Here is a 17,353-nt window from a genome sequence, read left to right on the forward strand (position 1 = left end):
AAATAGCCTCGGAAGAAATCTTTTTACTAATATAATGTTTGGTTATATGTTCCAAGTCTGACAAAGTTTATGTTGTTTTAATACCGAATGCTCTTAATTAGTTCCGCCGCACAAGCGTTTGTATATTCCTGTTGCTTAGATGTTGGATTCTTCCATCTGTGCCCGTGCACATGTTATTTACCTGTGTTTACTTTTATTGTGGTCATTTAGCTGTTGGTTGGTTAAACTAATTATCATTATTCATAATAATATACTGGAACAAAAAGTCATAGCTGAAAAAGCGCTTCATTATTCAGTTTTTATTGATGTTAGACGATGATCCGATGCATGTAAAATTAATAAGGTGACGAAACACTCCGGTGGCCCCCCCACCTAGAAAATGAATCCAGCGCCACTGGGTCCAGTTAGTTATAGTCTTTCATGTTTATACTTGCCCATGACTAGGTTTTTTAATATCGTTAATTCAGAACATCTTCCAAACAGTAGTTCATTAACTTTTTTGCGTTGGAGTATCTTTCGTAGCAGCTACTTCATTGGGCATCATCTTTTGAGTAGGAGACAGTAATTGAAGTATGCCATACTTCGAACGAGACAGTTAAAGCATGTAGGTATGTTAGACAATGTAAGAAAAATTTCAGACCAGAACCTTGTCATGGATGGACAGCTCCGAAACATGTTGTGGCGCATTGGCATTGTTCACACAGAGGGGGACATTGTGTTAAATCTTTTTGCAAGCCTGGCTTTTGTATAGAGAGCTTGATATACAATCTGACATTGCATGAAACTGCAGAGCTCAGATTGAAAAACAGTATACCCTCTTTAAAACCTCCTCCCAAACATCACCTGAAATCAGCAGTTCCATGTCTGTCTGTCAGTTTTCAACACAGCGGTAGTGGAAAGGTTAAAATTATGTTGCTTACATTTTTTAAAAGAAAAATTCAAAACGTTGTGGCTTAGCTGTCATTAACATACAGCTTGATTAGTGTTTAGCACAGGATTGTGAGGTTAATGTGGCTCAGGGAGGAAGAGAAATTGCCTGCCATTTGAAAGAGTTGGTGGTTCAATCCCAGCTTATACCAAAGTTGCCTCTGATCTGTGCATCAGTGTGTGAATGTGACTTGTAAAGCTAAAGTTTTTAAATGGTCAGAAAGACTAGGAAAGTTCTATATTAAAGGGAACCTATTGTGCTTCCTTGCACAAGTCAGGATAGGTCTGTGGGCTGTACAAAAAATGATCATTAGTGAAGTGAAATTTATTTATATAGCACCTTTCCGCAACAAGACGACCCAAAGTGCTTTGCATTACATTTACATTTAATACACAAAATAATTCTCAGATACTGAGATTTCACTTGATCATTTCTGCCTGTTTTGAGCTCATTTCTGAATGAGCGGTTTTAGGGCTACGTCACTTTTATGCAAATAAGCTGCTGTTGGCCACGCCCCCCAACTCAGCGTCCCATCTCAAAACATAAAAACTCTCTGAAGGATTAAACGCTGTGGATCTGACACACATTTATATCGTTGTTAATTCAAATTCTGAGGATTCTGCTTCACTACCCCCTCTGTGCCACAATCTGCTCAGCTTGAGTGTGGCGCAGTGTGCCATGATGTGAAGTCGAGCAGATGACATCAGCACAATAATTCAGCACACAGACCTTTTTTTCCGCAAATGCGACCTGTTTCCTCACACTGTAGCTAAGGTAGACTATCACTTTCAGTTTACTACAATTTCAACAGTAAATGCACAGATATTGTGGGTAATGTAATGTGAGACACAGGACTCCTTGAAATGATTTGCACAAACTACAGCTTACTTTGGCAATATCGCGCGGACATTGTCATCAAAAATAAAATGAAGCCACGCAGCTCTGTTCTCTGTGATTAGGAGCAGCCGACAACAAAATATTTTCCTTTTCCAGCAGACATTGTTTAGCCGTAAAACCAGCAGAACAAACGTGATGGTCTTCTTGTAATGAAGTGGGTGGAGCTCCACTTGGTGAGGGGCTGGGCCTGGTTTGAGGTTGCTGGTAACAGGGATTGTGACGCAACAATCCCAAGGTTTTTGAAACAGGTCGTTTTGCAGACACCAGAAAACATTTACTTATTGTCAAAAAATGGCTGGGTGGTGTTGTTTTGTTCTTGGACTGTTTCTAGAAGCAGTAAATACTCAAGTGGAAGTACAAAAACATGCAAAAAGTGAATTTTGCATAATAGGTCCCCTTTAATAACCATGCAGTCCATTTATGTTTTTGTGGTAAACGTGCAATGCAGAATTAAGCCATATCTTCCACAGTCAAATACTCAAAGAAGTTGGAAAAAGAAAAAAATGTATTTCTTTCCATATTCCTGAATTTTTACTAACAGGGTGAGATGTTTCACTAACGCTTCCCATCTTACATGGACAGTGAAAGATATCTGTCTAGAATGAGTAAGAAGTGATCAGTTGACATTAACAATATGAGGTGAGTTAAGGCCCAAGCATGACTCAGCTGGTCTGTCACCAACAGCTTTGATATAATTGGAGCTTCTGTAATAGCTCATACTGTGATGACTCCCATATTGAAACAAATCACTCTATTATCAAAGAACAAGGAATTATGATAGTAACATAAGTGATTGTTTTGCAGCACCATTTTTATTCAGATCAAGCCTTTTCTTGATATTGCTTAATGTAACTATTAAACAATCTCAACCTGAAATAAGATTGTCCTTCTGTTGCATGCAGTGACTTAAGCACATCTATTTTAATCTCTTTTCTCCATTTGACTATACTTAAAACAAAAGAATAACAATAATGTATGTATTTTCAGGGTTTTCATCCTTGTCTTGGTGTGTATTAGTCTGCTGTGGATTCCAGTTGTCCAAACAGCCAATAGTGGACAGCTGTTTGAGTATATTCAATCAGTGACCAGCTTTCTAGCACCACCCATTACTGCTGTGTTTATAATGGCAATCTTCTGGCCTCGTGCCAATGAGCAGGTAGGTCACAATCACACAATATGTTTCTATATACAAATATATATACACATATATGTTGTCAAAGTGGCTGGTATGAAATCAACTGTTCTTAGTATCACCATCAACTGCAATTCATAAATATACAACACCAATTCTGAAAAGTTGGGACAGTCTTAAAAATGTAAATAAAAACAGAATGCAATGATTTCAAAATCTTAAAAACCCATATTTTATTCTTAATGGATAAAGAACAAATCTTTAAACTAAGAAACCTTACTTTTTCATTTTAAAAAAGTAAGGTCATTTTGAATTTTATGGCAGCAATACATTACAAAAAAGTTGGAACAGGGACAACAAAAGGCTGCAAAAGTAAGTGGCTCAAATGAGAAACAACTGGAAGAGCACTTTGTATCCAATTAGGTTAATTGGCAACAGGTCAGTAAAAGGACTTGGTACAAAGAGAGCTTTTGAGAGGGTTGGGGAAAACCTCTGTTGCTGGTTGTTTTGGGAAGAGGTTTTTGTTGGCAATTATTTCTTTGGACTTTGAACAAGGTGGATATCGGCATAAACTGGAATGTGAATGGTTCGAATGGAAATGCAGGTAGGAGATGAGGATGATATGGAGTTTGAGGGGTAGACATCGATAGAGAAAAGGAGAGGACGCGGAAGAGGGAAAATGAAAGAAGGGGTAGGAATATTTGACAGTCAGAGAAGTAAACAAAAGTTGGAAAGGAGTAGTACGGATGAAGAAAGAGTAGTTAGAAGAAAGGTTGTGAGAGAGGAAAATAAAATAATATTAAAACTAAAGAACGAGAAGGAGCAGGGTACTATAAGTCCCATTTTAATATCTAGAGAGATAAAAAAGAAAATAGGAGATGTGAAATGGTGAAGGTGTTAAAAGATGGAAATCTTTTAGTGATGTGTAAAAACGAAGAACAGAAAAATAAGGCTCTACAAGTTAACAATATTTGCAAAAAAAATAGTGATAGAAAAAAAGATCATAGGAGAAAATAAAATAGTTCAAGGAGTGATTTATGGAATCCCAGTTTAAGAAGATTTAGATAAACTTAAAAGAAGCATTGTTAGCACAAAAGTAAATAATTTAAAGAGACTATCAAAAACTATCAACAGGGAAAGAGTGGGAAGTCTGTCAATATTAAATAGGTTACGTAAGCTTTCAAGTCAGGCCTTATATTCCACCACCACTTCACTGTTATAAATGTCAGCGATGTGGTCACATAGTCTCAGTGTGTAAAGGAAAACAAAGATGTCCAAAATGTGGAGAAGATCACAAAATAGAAGAATGCAATGACGAAGTTCAAGAAATATGCTGTAATTGTGGTGGACAACATAGAGTCACATACGGGGGGTGTGAGGTAAGGAAGAAGGCAAAAGAAATCCAACAAATTAAAGTGACTAACAACATAAGCTACGCAGAAGCAGTAAAAAGTATTAAAGGACAAAAATCAAGAGAGATCAAACAAATAGAGAATCAAGCAGCACAGCAAACCAAAGCCCAATCTGATGAAAATATCACCATGTCTGTTGAGAATTTAATATTATTCATGGCATATGTCATTAACTGCACTGACCAGGCCAGACATAAAAGAGAGAAAATCAAAATAATTGTGAGAGGAGCTGAAAAGTGTTTGGGGTTCAAAGAAGGATCATGGGAAGACATTAACAAAAGGTTGGAAACAGACGGGAGACCAGGAACACCAGGTGACAAAAGTATATGAAAATATTACAATGGAATGCATAAAGTTTAATTGCTAACGGACAGGAATTTAAAGGATATATAACTGAACTTGAAGAAAAACCACAGATTATTTGTGTACAGGAGACATGGCTAAAACCAACATTGGATTTTGTTATTAAAGGATATGTTAGTATAAGAAGGGATCGACAGAATGGAACAGGAGGAGGGTGTGGGATATTTATAAAACAAGGGCTACAATATCAGGTATTAGGGAAGGGTAAAGAACTAGAATATATAGTAGTAGAAATATGGGGAAAGGAAGGAAAATGTAGAATAGTAAAGTTTTATAATCAACGTAAAACACCGGCACTTGAATTAATGGAAGAGGTGTTGGGATATTTGGAGGGAAAAGTAATTTTGTGTGAGGATTTTAATGCAAATAGCACAGTTTGGGGGAAAAGTGATGATAAAATGCACAAGTTATTGAAGGAATTATAGAAAATAACAAGATTTAATGTAAGAACAGGGACAGAATCAGTAATTGATCTAAAATTAGTATCAAACTCACTGGCTGGTTTGTGTGAGTGGGACATTAATAAAAATATAACAATTGATAGTGATCATTATCCTATTACAATCAGAGTAACATTAGATAATAGTAATAAAATAATAAATGAAAAATGGAACTTTAATAAAGCAGACTGGATTCAATTTAGATATTTCAGTAACCTAAAAAAAGTTGATAGGACAAAGAATATAAATAACAAACAGTGATATTTGTAAAATTATATTAGAAGCAGCAGAACATTCGATAAAGAAAGGAAGAAGACAGAATAAAAGAAAATTGACAAGAACGCAGGAGTAATTTGTCCAGGAGCGAGACCAAAACCAGACACAGAGACAAAGCTAAAGGTAAGTGGATTTATTTACAGGTGACAAGTTATCTACAGTGCATCAGGTCCGGGAATGGTCTGGAAAGCAAGAGGAACAGGGTGAGTCTCGGGCACCAATCCTACAATCAGCCGAGCACTGCAAGGTGGCTAACCTTGTGTTCTTGCGCTTACAGATCCAGGAGGTGTCCAGCAGCGTGGAGGAGATGAAGGAGGTGTTTAGGTGATCCAGGAGTCGAGAAGCCAGTAGTCCAGTCCAGGTGAGTATCCAGATGTCCAAGGTAAGTATCCGTGAGGCTTGAAGTTCCGTAACGTGGCAAAGAACCTAAGATCAAGGTGCAAAGAGAACTTGGTCAACAAAGTATCCAAACTAGGTTAGAAACTGTGGCTGAGAATCTAACCCAGGAGGTTCGATGTTCCAGCGAAGGTCTGGTCTCAGCTGGAGGCTTAAGTACTGGCAGTCCTCATTAACCCAATCTGGATCACCTGTGAAACCAAAAAGTTAAAGGGGCCGCCCCAAGGCGGGGCTAACTCCAGATCCCTACAAAAATGGTACCATGGTGGACAAGTGAATGTAGGGAATTAATAAAATTAAGAAATAAAGCATTTAAAATACTTTAAAATAATCCAGTCTATCAAAACCTTATTGAGTATAAAAGAAAACAAGCTATGGTAAGAAAGGTTGTTAAAAACACAAAGAGACAATATTGGAGGAACTTCTGTAATACTTTTGGGAAAGAAACAAAGATTGAAATCATTTGGAAAGTAATTAAAATAATGAATGGTATTAAAAAAGAATATGGATATCCAGTATTAAATATTAAAAACACAAATATACTAGAAGATGAGAAAAAAGCTGAAATACTAGCAAAAACATTTAGTCAAATTCAAAGCTCAAGAAACATTAGTGAAGAGGGAAGAAAAAGCAGGGAATTAACAAAACTTAAATATAATAATTTACTAGAGAATATTGCAGAAACAAGTAACCTATTAAATGAACCATTTACAAAAAAAGAACTAAATCAAGCACTCAGGAAAACCAAAAATACAGCACCTGGTCAAGATCAGATTTTGTATACAATGATAGATCATCTCAATGAATCATCTAAAAACATAATGTTAGAATTTTATAATAAAGTCTGGGAAGAGGGGGAGCTACCACAGAGCTGGAAAGAATCAGTAATAATACCAATAGCCAAACCACGAAAAGGCAACACAAAACCAGAAAATTATCAACCAATAGCATTAATATTAAATATTTGCAAAATAATGGAAAAAATGATTAATGATAGAATAATATATTATTTAAACAGTAAAGACTATTTATCCAGGTATCAAAGTGGGTTTCGAAAAGGGAGAAATACTAACGATCCAACAATATGTCTAGAGCACGAAATCAGGAGAGCACAGGTAAATAAAGACAGTGTGGTGGTAGTGTTTTGATACTGAGAAAGCGTACAATATGTTGTGGGTAGAAGGTTTATTAATTAAATTACAACTAATAGGAATTCATGGGAAAATGTTTAAATGGATTTAAAAATAATAATAATAACAATAATAATAATAATAATAATAATAATATCCACATACAGAAAATAATAGATAAATGCAAAAAAGTATTAAATATTATGAGATGTTTAGCTGGCAATAACTGGGGAGCAGATAGAGGAACATTAAAAAAAGATATATACTGGATTATTCAGATCAAACCTAGATTATGGAAGTTTAGTTTATGGGACAGCTGCAAAAATACATTTGAGAAAATTAGACATCATTCAATATCAGGCACTAAGAATTTGCACAGGAGCTTTTAAAACCACTCCAACACACATAGGGGTAAGTGGAAATGAGAAGGCAGATAAAATGGCAAAGAAGGCAACAGAAAGTGACATAAATTTTGCAGTTAAAACAAGTAAATCTGAAACAAGAAGTATAATCAAAGAAAGGCTGAAGAAAAAATGGCAGAAGAGATGGGAGAGAGATAACAAAGGAAGGTGATTTTATAAGATTCAAAGGGTGGTAGGAGAAACGAGACCTGGAAGAAGAACCAGAAAAGAAGAAAGAGTAATAACAAGACTTAGATTTGGACATACAGGACTTAATTACACACTTTTTACAATAAGCAAACATAACACAGGGAAATGTGACTATTGTGGACAGAACGAAACAGTAGAACACGTTATAATGGAATGTCAGAAATATGAACAAGAAAGAAGAGTTATGATAAGACAGTTTGAAAATATTAAGGAAAAACTGAATATAATAGACACACTGCAAAGGAACTTGGGGAGCAAACATATACAAATTATAATAAGATTTTTGAAAAAAAACAAAAGTGTCTAATAGAATTTGAGTTTCCTATAAAACATACAGAAATAAATAATAGGAATTAAACCATCTCGTAACCACACTCCATACCATTAGGTGGCGACAATGCATACCTCAAGTTTCTTGCCAACCGCCATTAAATTTCATAAGAAGAAGAAGAAGAAGAGCTTTTGAGAGAGGCTAAATCTCTCAGAAGTAAAGATGGGCTGCCTTCTGATCCTGTTCCCGTTCTGATCCTGTTCCCATGCCTCCAGAGTCTCCAGGACCAAAAAGGATCAAGTAAGATTAAGCTAGGCATCATCTTAGCCAGACAGGACATTGCCTGGGCCATCCTTCCGAACTGTATCACCTTCCAGGATGTGCTCCAGGCCATCTACCAGAACTTCTTTAAACTTTTTCTGTATCTAGTCGTTTCCCAAGCCTTAGTGCTCTGTCAGTTTATGTTTATCGTTCCTTGTGCTGGTGTAGTCCCTTCATCCTGGTCCCCCTCCTCCTATGTTTATTTTTTCGGGACGTTCGGTGCTCTCCCCTAGGAGAGGAGGTTACTATCAGATTTTGGGTTTTTGTTATTCTTTGAGAGTTTTTTGTTTACTATTATCCTGGTGTTTAATTTCTTCCTGTGCCTCCTTGTGTTTTCACTCCCCTCCTGCCCCACCCACACTCAGCTGTTCCCTGTTGTCATTACCCAGGTGTTTCTGTTTCTGTTAATCTGTCCTGGTCCATATATACGCTCTTGTTTTCACTCCTTGTGTACCTGCATTAGTTATCATTCTGTCTGCATCATCTGTTGTTTGTGCTCCCTCGGTTTCAGGCCTCTGGTGAGTCTCTTGTGTCTGTTTAGTAGATTGTTTGCAGCCTCGTCAGCTTTCAGTTTTCTTACCTTCTTATTTAAATAAAATATGTTGGGTTTTGTGGATGGTAGAGGATTTTGGACCCAGAAAGCAAAACAAACAACAAAAAAAAAATTTACAAACATGAACTTCAGGGAACCACTAGAAAAAACAGGCGGTGCATTACAGCAACAATGAACCAGTGAGTAGTGGAGGCATAACAGGTTACATGGACAGAGGGTGACTAATAAGTGGACGCAGGTGACTGATTCCAAACGAGGGACAGGTGCCGATGGGTGTGGCAGTCCAACAAGTAATGAGCTGAGGACAGGTGAATAATGACAGGGGACACAGAGGGCAAAACACCACACCAAGGCCTGGTCCCAATACTCGCACTTGTGCCCTCGTTCCACCCATTCTCGCCGACCCCCACTGAGGCACTGGATGGCGGAGCATCGTCCCGGCCGATACCCACTGAGACACTGGATGGTGGGGCGTCGTCCTCGCCGACCCCCACAGGATCGCTGACCGGCAGAGAGGTGTCGCCGACCCCCACAGGAACGCTGACCGGCAGAGAGGCGTCGCCGACCCCCTCAGGAATGTTGACTGACTTGATGGATTTGGAGGATGGTGCTGGGGACTCTGCAGAGGGCGCAGGGAGGATGAGAAAGGAGTATTCTCTCAATTATATGAAAAGTGATGAAACGGTGATTGGTGTCTGTGTTGGTTCTTGTAGATGTGAGGAGTCTATTGATCTGAGCAGAAATGTCCATGAATTCGGTGATTGAAATCCCTGAGGTCCTAATGTGGGCTGGTGAAAAGGTCCTGAACATTGCATGACTCAGATGAAAACTGCGGAGCGGAAGCTGAAGGATGTTGAAACGTGGAGACTGACATGGGCGAAGGGGGTGTGTCTGTGAGGCTGTGGTGGCGGCGGTCCGACCCACCGGAGAGGCTGTGGTGGCTGCCATCGCTGGCTTCCTCCTTTGCCGACGGCGGTTCCCAGATACTGGGGAGTATGGTCCATTTAAAAAGGTGAGCGGGTGCTCCTTCCGCAGCTCAGCCAGGATCTGAATCTTCTCCTCAGGAGTGAGGGTAACGCTGATGGAGGAGTCTGCTGGGTTCTGGTAAGGTCGGTTCATTCTGTCAAGCTCGGTGGAGACGGAGACGAACCCAGAGTGCAGACTCATTTCTCAAAACAAAAACTAATTTATTAAATAAAGAAAATACATAAAAACAAACTGCTGACATGGCAGCAAACTAAACTTAACAAAAATCCAAAGCATGGCACGGCAAGGCAAGGCAACAAGGAAACAAAACATGGATACAGCAAACGACAAACAATGAACCGACAGATTGTGGGAGAAGTGACTGGGTTTTTGAATACTGAGGGTGACGAGGTAAGTGGAAACAGGTGAGTAGGGATAATGACAGACAGGTGGAGATGGGTGTGGCAAGGAGGGCAAAAGAGTGACAGAGGAGGAGTGAATACTGAGCACAAACAGGAAAAACCAAACTGAAACACTAACTAAAAACCGCAACAAAACAATAAAGATAACAAAACAGAAAACACAAAAATCCAAATCCTTACACTTAAAATACCAAAACAGGGACCAATCCCGCCATGTTGGATGTTGCAGTTATGACGCAGAGGCACAAGTCGAAGACATAACCTGTACTGCCCCAATTCCCAAATTTTTGCATGCTTGTAACATGCGCACACAAACCCTTCTGTGCACTTTGACTGAATACACACTTCATAGAGGGGCGTAGGGTGTAGTGCAAGTATTGGGACCAGATCCAACTTACAATATAAAACTCAACACGGGCAACAATAAAACTATAGAAATACAAGAGAAAATAATAAAAGCCCAAAACAAAAGAACTCAAAAAACTTAACATAAAATACCCAAATCCTAACAAAATACAATTTTTGTGTCAGTCTTCACTTCTGGATCTGTAGCTCCACAGATTGTGACAAGCTGAGAGTTCTAAGATACAATATTTTAGATTTTTGCTTTTGTTAATAAAAAGCACTTTGTAGTGAGTGTTGTGGAAGAAATCATTTTCCAGGCACTGTTAGATGAAATCACTCAAACAGGTTTATTTATGTATGGTGCACGACAGACAGGGAACCTTAAAGACAATTAATAATTAACATCAGAGTCCCAGGTCCAAACGGGAAGCTCTGAATCAAAGCTCTACCTCCAGAGTCCACACAGGAGCTTATATCTAAGATATTAGAATGTTGGTAGGCGAGGAGGAGACAGGAAGCAAGGTCAGTCTGGTTTCAGTGAAGAGTAACAGGGTCATTTGGTGAAAACCTCATAGGCTGTGGAATTCAGACAGAACAGTCACGTCTTGAAATCCATCCCTAACATAGTCAAGTCTTGAAATTCAGACATTACACTGTCAGGTGTTATCTTATAAAAACCTTGCCACCACATGAGGTAAGCTGTTATTTTAACCTTTGCTCTGTACCTATTTTAATAAAGCCTAAACAAAAAAACCTTATTGTAGACCCTTTTATCTGTTATGTGTCTCACTCTCATTATTTCCACTGGTTCTAACACCTGGAACACAGGGAAAAGCCATGTTCTGGGCTCCTAATGGAATGGAACCATACACATCTCTCCCTCCTGGTCCTCACACTTAAAATTTCCAAGAGGTACAAGAGAGATGCCTCAGAGTGTCTGGGAAAGATGGATATTGTCATGATGTGGAGTGACGAAGGCGAACCCAGAGCGCAGATTCATTTTAAAGAAACAAAAACTAATTTATTAAACTAAGAAAACGAACAAAAACAAAAAGCTGACGTGGCAGCAAACAGATAAGAACTAAATAAAAATACATAAATGGAACAGAACTCAGAAAACCAGGAACACGGAGCGAAGCAAACAAGAGAGACAAACATCAAACAAACCTTAGACAATGGACCAGCGAGGTATGGAGAGAAATGACCGGGTTTTAAAGACTGGGGATAACGAGGTGAGTCGGGACAGGTGAAGATGGGCGTGGCTGACAGAGAAATGAATGACTGGGGGAGAGTGAAAACGAACATGAACATGAGACAAAACGAAAAGCAAGTACAACCAAATAACACAAAAGAAACAAAACAAAAACCAAAGAACTAAAATCAAAATAAAACAAAAACAAAACCCAGAAAAAAGCCAAATCACCACAGATATGTCCCAAAAACTTCAAGACAGACTGAATGCCCTCCTCTTGGCAACGGTAGAACCCAGCAATGAATGAAGACATGCTGGGAGGGGTAATTGTAAAGTGAATGCAGCTGTAATGAATAACAAGATGAGTAGGTCTGAACACCAAGGGGGCATTGGCCATTGACTTAAGGAGGAAAATGGCTAAACTTAAATCATGCTGATCCCAGGAAGACGTCTGAAAGGAACGACAAAACCCAAACCCAATAACATCCATCCATTTTCTATACCCGTTTCTCCGTGCAGGGTCACAGAGAGCTGGTGTCTACCTCCAGGAGTTACTGTGGGAGAGACAGAGTTCACCCTGGACAGGTCACAACACAAGTCCATCACAGGGACACAGAGACAAATAATTTAATTGTCTAAAAGTTCACAGTCCATTATTTTTCTCAACCTTCTTTTAAAAAGTCAGATATAGAAAAACAAAATGTATTGTCTTCCATTTCAGTGGCGTTTTCCTGATCCATTCTTGTTACTTCTGTAATGTACTGTGTTTGTGTGTCCCAGGGTGCATTCTGGGGTCTGATGACTGGCCTGCTGGTGGGACTGACGCGCATGATAGTGGAGTTCGTCTACATACCTCCTTCCTGTGGTCAGCCTGATCCTCGGCCTGCTGTTGTGACTGATGTTCATTACCTGTACTTTGCACTCATACTATTGGCTTTTACTTGTCTTGTAATTGTTGCTGTCAGCTTGGCCACAGCTCCAATACCAAAGGAACACGTAAGAAGCTTATGATTTATTTATTGTTTTTATTTCATTTTAAAATGGTAAGATGAGTTGTAAACAATAAACATTCCACATTACATTTCCAAATTTATGGAATCTGTCTCATGCTGCAACTGAACTGTGATTAAGGTTTCGAGTACCTTCTGGTATTTCACTTGGTTGTGACTAGTTGGTGAACAGCATTTATGAGTGAGTCTCCAGAATGTTTTGTGATGTTCGCTGTGGTTTAAAGTTCCTTGCAAGTCGTGCAGTCTTGTCATTTGAGCTCTGAACATGTTCAGAGTTTCTCTCAAAATAGTCACATTGTCATCGCAGTCGTCTTCAACCCACCTTAAACCCACCTGAATTGTGTCATGGGCTTCTCCAACCCACCTCAAGAGCTAGAGCTGTGTTTTGACGGTTTTCTGTCACAGTTCTGTTCTCACAGAAACCTAGTTTAATTCAGACTGATAATAAATAGTAATTATTGAAAAACTAAATCTGCCTATCTTTACTTCAGAAGATTGAATCATAAATGTGAGGGCAGCTGCTGAGATAGGGACAAATGATTTTGAAGGAAGTGATGAAGTCTCAATGTATTTCTATGCAGAAAATACAGTATTTGTAAATAAAGTTTAATATTTTTTCGAAGGTGTCAAATTTACATAAAATCAAAAAAACTCATAACACAAAGTATGTAGACGTAGTCAGATTGCAAAAAGTGTACAGAAAAATAAAAACAAAACTAAAAAAAACATATGACTCAGCATTCACACAATAATTCAGATACACTTCAGCTCTCATTAAGAGTTGATAGTTGCAGACAGACAAGAAATACCAAACATCAACAACAACAAAATTTTCTTATTAAGACCCACATAAAATAAATTGTATGATATTTTTCTATTTAGAAATTTGTCAAGTAGTTGTAAATACTTTCATGTAAACCTGTTCTAAATGTCTTTTATTTGAAGGTAAACAAATGCTTACAGTTTGCCTGTTTTTCCTTCTAGCTCTACAGATTGACCTGGTGGTCCAGACACAGCCTTGAGCCACGTATTGACCTTACAGTATCAGACACACCACTGGACCCCGTGAACTGGAACAACTCTGGTACTGACCCAGTGCCACCACCTACATGGAAAAGAATGGTGCTGTGGCTGTGTGGTTTGAATAGTCCAACCACTCAGCCTGCAAATCCAGGGAGTGATACCTGTGATGTGAACTTCCTGCAGGAGAAGCCTCTGTGGAGAACAGTCTGCAACGCCAACGCCCTGCTACTGCTAGCTGTTAATGTGTTTCTCTGGGGATACTTTGCATAGTAGGCAGATTTCTGGAAAATATGGAAATGCTGCTTTTACCTTTATTCATGGAAATCAAATCTTCTCTGATTAAAGATGACTCGGAATTTGAAAATAAAACTTAGAAAGTCAATTGTAAGGCATTAATAATCTAATATTCAATGTTTTAAAAATAAATTTATTATGTACTTCTTTTTCAACTACTATTTATTTGGTGTCGCCAAATGCAAAAAGAAAAATAGGGAACATCCAAACGGTTTACGTAAATAATGTCAACAACCAGAAATCATACAGCATATATGAGCTGAAAACTTTCTAAAGGAATTTTGAAGGATACCAGTGGAGCTGCTCCCAAAACTCCAACAACTTTGTAAAAATCTAAGCTAAGAAAAAAAGCCTAACTTTTTATGTATGAACTGTATAAGAAGTGTAATGAATCAAGACAAAAAGAAATGTTATTGCCAGTAGCTCAATATGGTCACCATGGTAACCACACACCTTTGTCACTCCCTGACTGGAAAGTTAATGAGGCAGACTAAAAAGTAAGCCTGAAAAAAACATCTGCTTTGTGGAAAAATGTAAGTTATATCTATCCTATATCTTTTGACCTGTGAGCAGCAAAGGACTAATGGTCACAATTCATCTGTGGAAGCTTAGGAGTGCACTCTGCATTCTGGTGGCATTTAGAGAAAACTCTTTGTGAAAACTCTATGTTCTATGTGAGGAACACGTTTGTATAAAGTAATAGTTAGGAAGTAAGAGGACCTTTTTGTCAAAAAATCTGAAAATTCTAAGACAGCTTAAAAATCATTGTGTGAACTCTTCACCTGTCAATAGAACATTCTGTGGAAAATTTTGAAAAAAATCCTAAAACACAAACTATGAAAGTGTAAAAACCATAATAGATTTCAAATGTGAGTTCAAATGTGGAAAGTCAAACTTTCTGTGACCTTTTTAAACTTTGAATGATGTTTCTACTCTGAAGTCTGTCTGAGGCATAGACAATTTTAATTTTACCAACATCCCACTGATCTCTATTATTTTTCTTTCAGTTTTTTTCTTTGATAAATTTGTCTACATTGTGCAATGTACCACCACTAACAGTCAGCACACAATTTTTTAATTCTTTTTTCAAAGCTGTGCAATAAAATACAAGACAAAAAATTTGAACAGAATAATTTAAATGATTTGTATTAAGTATATAACAGAAAAAAAGATGTATAATAAATTGAAAGACTTTACACTGACAAATTTCTTTAAAAAAAATATTATGGACATTAGAGCGACTAGAAGGGGAATAAAATGAAAAAGAAAAAAAAGAAGGTTCCTGAAGACAATGGGTATCTTCAACAGAATTTTAGTGAACAGAAGATAGAAGTTTTATATGTACAATGAAGACTTAAACCCAGAGAAAAAATTATGTGTTTCCTAACAATTGCAGAGCTTTATAGATCATAGTTACACCACAGACATGTTGATATCAATATCTAACACGGGCCCCACAGGAGTGGGCCTGTGGTGATCATGGTCCAGAGGAGCCATGGTGGGTGTCCCTTATTTTTATTTCTGTAAGATGGCCCCCCTAGAGGTCAACCTACTGATTTTGTCTGAGTTCCTGCACATGTTGGGATGGAGGGAAATTAACTTGTTGAAGCTGCAAAGCAGAAGCTAGGTTCTTCATCAGAATGTATGCACAGACAGCATGGGAAGAATATTGGGATATTAGTGAAACTGTAAGACATTTATATTACATTCAAAGTCAAGCTGGTACAAGTAGGAAGGTAAACAGGAAAAGAAAAGAGAGTTTGTCACTTGATTAAGAATTAGACACACAGGGTTTATGAAACATTGCATAAGAATGGTAAGGCCTTCAACACTTCATCATCACAACACAGAAACAGTGGAACAGCGTGCATTGCTTCATTGCTGGGAATACTGAATGAAAATGATAGAACAGATCTATTTCAGTCACTTCAAAAGGCTAAACAAACATTTTCATTAACAAGCCTTACAAAACATGCATGGATATGACCTCAACAAGGTCTTAAGGGAAAGTAACCTGGCATATAGAATCTTTTTTTTTTTTTGCTTAAAGGTACTGATTGCAAGGTCATGACGAAAAATCATAAAGCAAAAAGCAATATACCTAATCTGCATAATATTTTATCATAATGATGGTCCTTAAATTGAAAATATATCAGCAAAATTTGCTAACGCTTGCCAGACATCATATTTGTTTGTTTACCTACAAAGTAAGCTGAATGACTGAACATGGATCAAACAGTAAACTGAACTTACACAGACTTACACAGTTGTCCTACTCATTCTTTCTCTTTTTTTTTGTTGCATTTAGCAGCAGATTCATTCTTGTAATTTCCATCTAAAGTCCTCTTTAACAAGACAAAGGAGATGATGGTTGACTTCAGGAGGAAAAGAACCACAACCAGGGCCATCAGGATCTTGGGGAAGGATGTTTTGGACAGATATAAAAACTTGGAGGTACATCAAAACAGCAGGCTGGACTGCAGCACCATTCATTCATTGTGTGTTCTTCACACACTTGCATACTTGCCATCCGTCTCGCATTGGGCAGGACAGTCCCACATTTAGCCCCCCCGTCCTTTGTCCCGCATCACCCTGTGCAGGACAGCCAAAAGTCCCGCATTTGGCCCTGGCCTTGCCTGGCAGCCTGTAGTTGTGCTTCAGCAGCAGCCACATGCAGCACAGGTCAAGTCTCACGCATTGACCGTGAGACACACACATTTTGTGAAGTGCACACGCCACACTTTGTATTTCTCACACAAAAAAAACACGCACACGCCTTTTTGTCACTTTAACCCTATATTTAGCGAGTTTTCAGATCCCTCTAGCATTTTTTTAAAGCGACTAGCAACAAATCTAGTGACTTTGGCGGCTGAATGTGAGAAAGCACTCATTCTGCAGCGTACCGTAAGTCCTGCCCACTTCCCCAACCACTGACAGCTGTCAATCTCACAGCAGAGAGGAGACCCGCTCCACTCTGTGTCCACATTGGCGCAAAAAGTTATGTCTTAATGTGTCATCTAACAACTTCTAGCAGCTCAAAATCTCACTCCAAGCTTAGATCAAAACTTGAGAGCCCTGATCTTAAGCAACTATGATATGTCCATCCATCCATTTTCTTTACCCGCTTCTCCATTCCGGGTCGCGGGGAGCTGGTGCCTATCCCCAGCAGTCACTGTGTGAGAGGCGGGGGACACGCAAGTCCATCACAGGGCCACATATAGACAAACGAGACAAACAACCATTCTCACTCACACCTAGGGACAATTTTAGAGTCATCAATTAACCTAACATGCATGTTTTTAGTCTGTGGGAGGAAACCGGAGTAAACCCATGTGTGCACAGGGAGAACATGCAAACTCCACCCAGAAAGG

The 17,353-nt window shown here is 38.5% G+C and overlaps 1 protein-coding gene across 1 annotated transcript in view; it reads left to right on the top strand.

The window, feature by feature from the left end:
• The window catches only part of slc5a9 (solute carrier family 5 member 9), a 64,106-nt gene extending 49,013 nt beyond the window's left edge, over positions 1-15,093 (top strand). Inside the window, exons 12-14 of the mRNA XM_017432199.3 lie at positions 2,813-2,981; positions 12,436-12,651; positions 13,650-15,093. Coding sequence (XP_017287688.1) covers positions 2,813-2,981; positions 12,436-12,651; positions 13,650-13,958 — 694 coding nt within the window. The 3' untranslated portion in view covers positions 13,959-15,093. The remainder of the gene's footprint in view (positions 1-2,812; positions 2,982-12,435; positions 12,652-13,649) is intronic.
• The last annotated feature ends 2,260 nt before the right edge of the window (positions 15,094-17,353 follow it).

This window comes from Kryptolebias marmoratus, linkage group LG12 (genome assembly GCF_001649575.2).
Source record: "Kryptolebias marmoratus isolate JLee-2015 linkage group LG12, ASM164957v2, whole genome shotgun sequence".
Taxonomy (NCBI): Eukaryota; Metazoa; Chordata; class Actinopteri; order Cyprinodontiformes; family Rivulidae; genus Kryptolebias; species Kryptolebias marmoratus.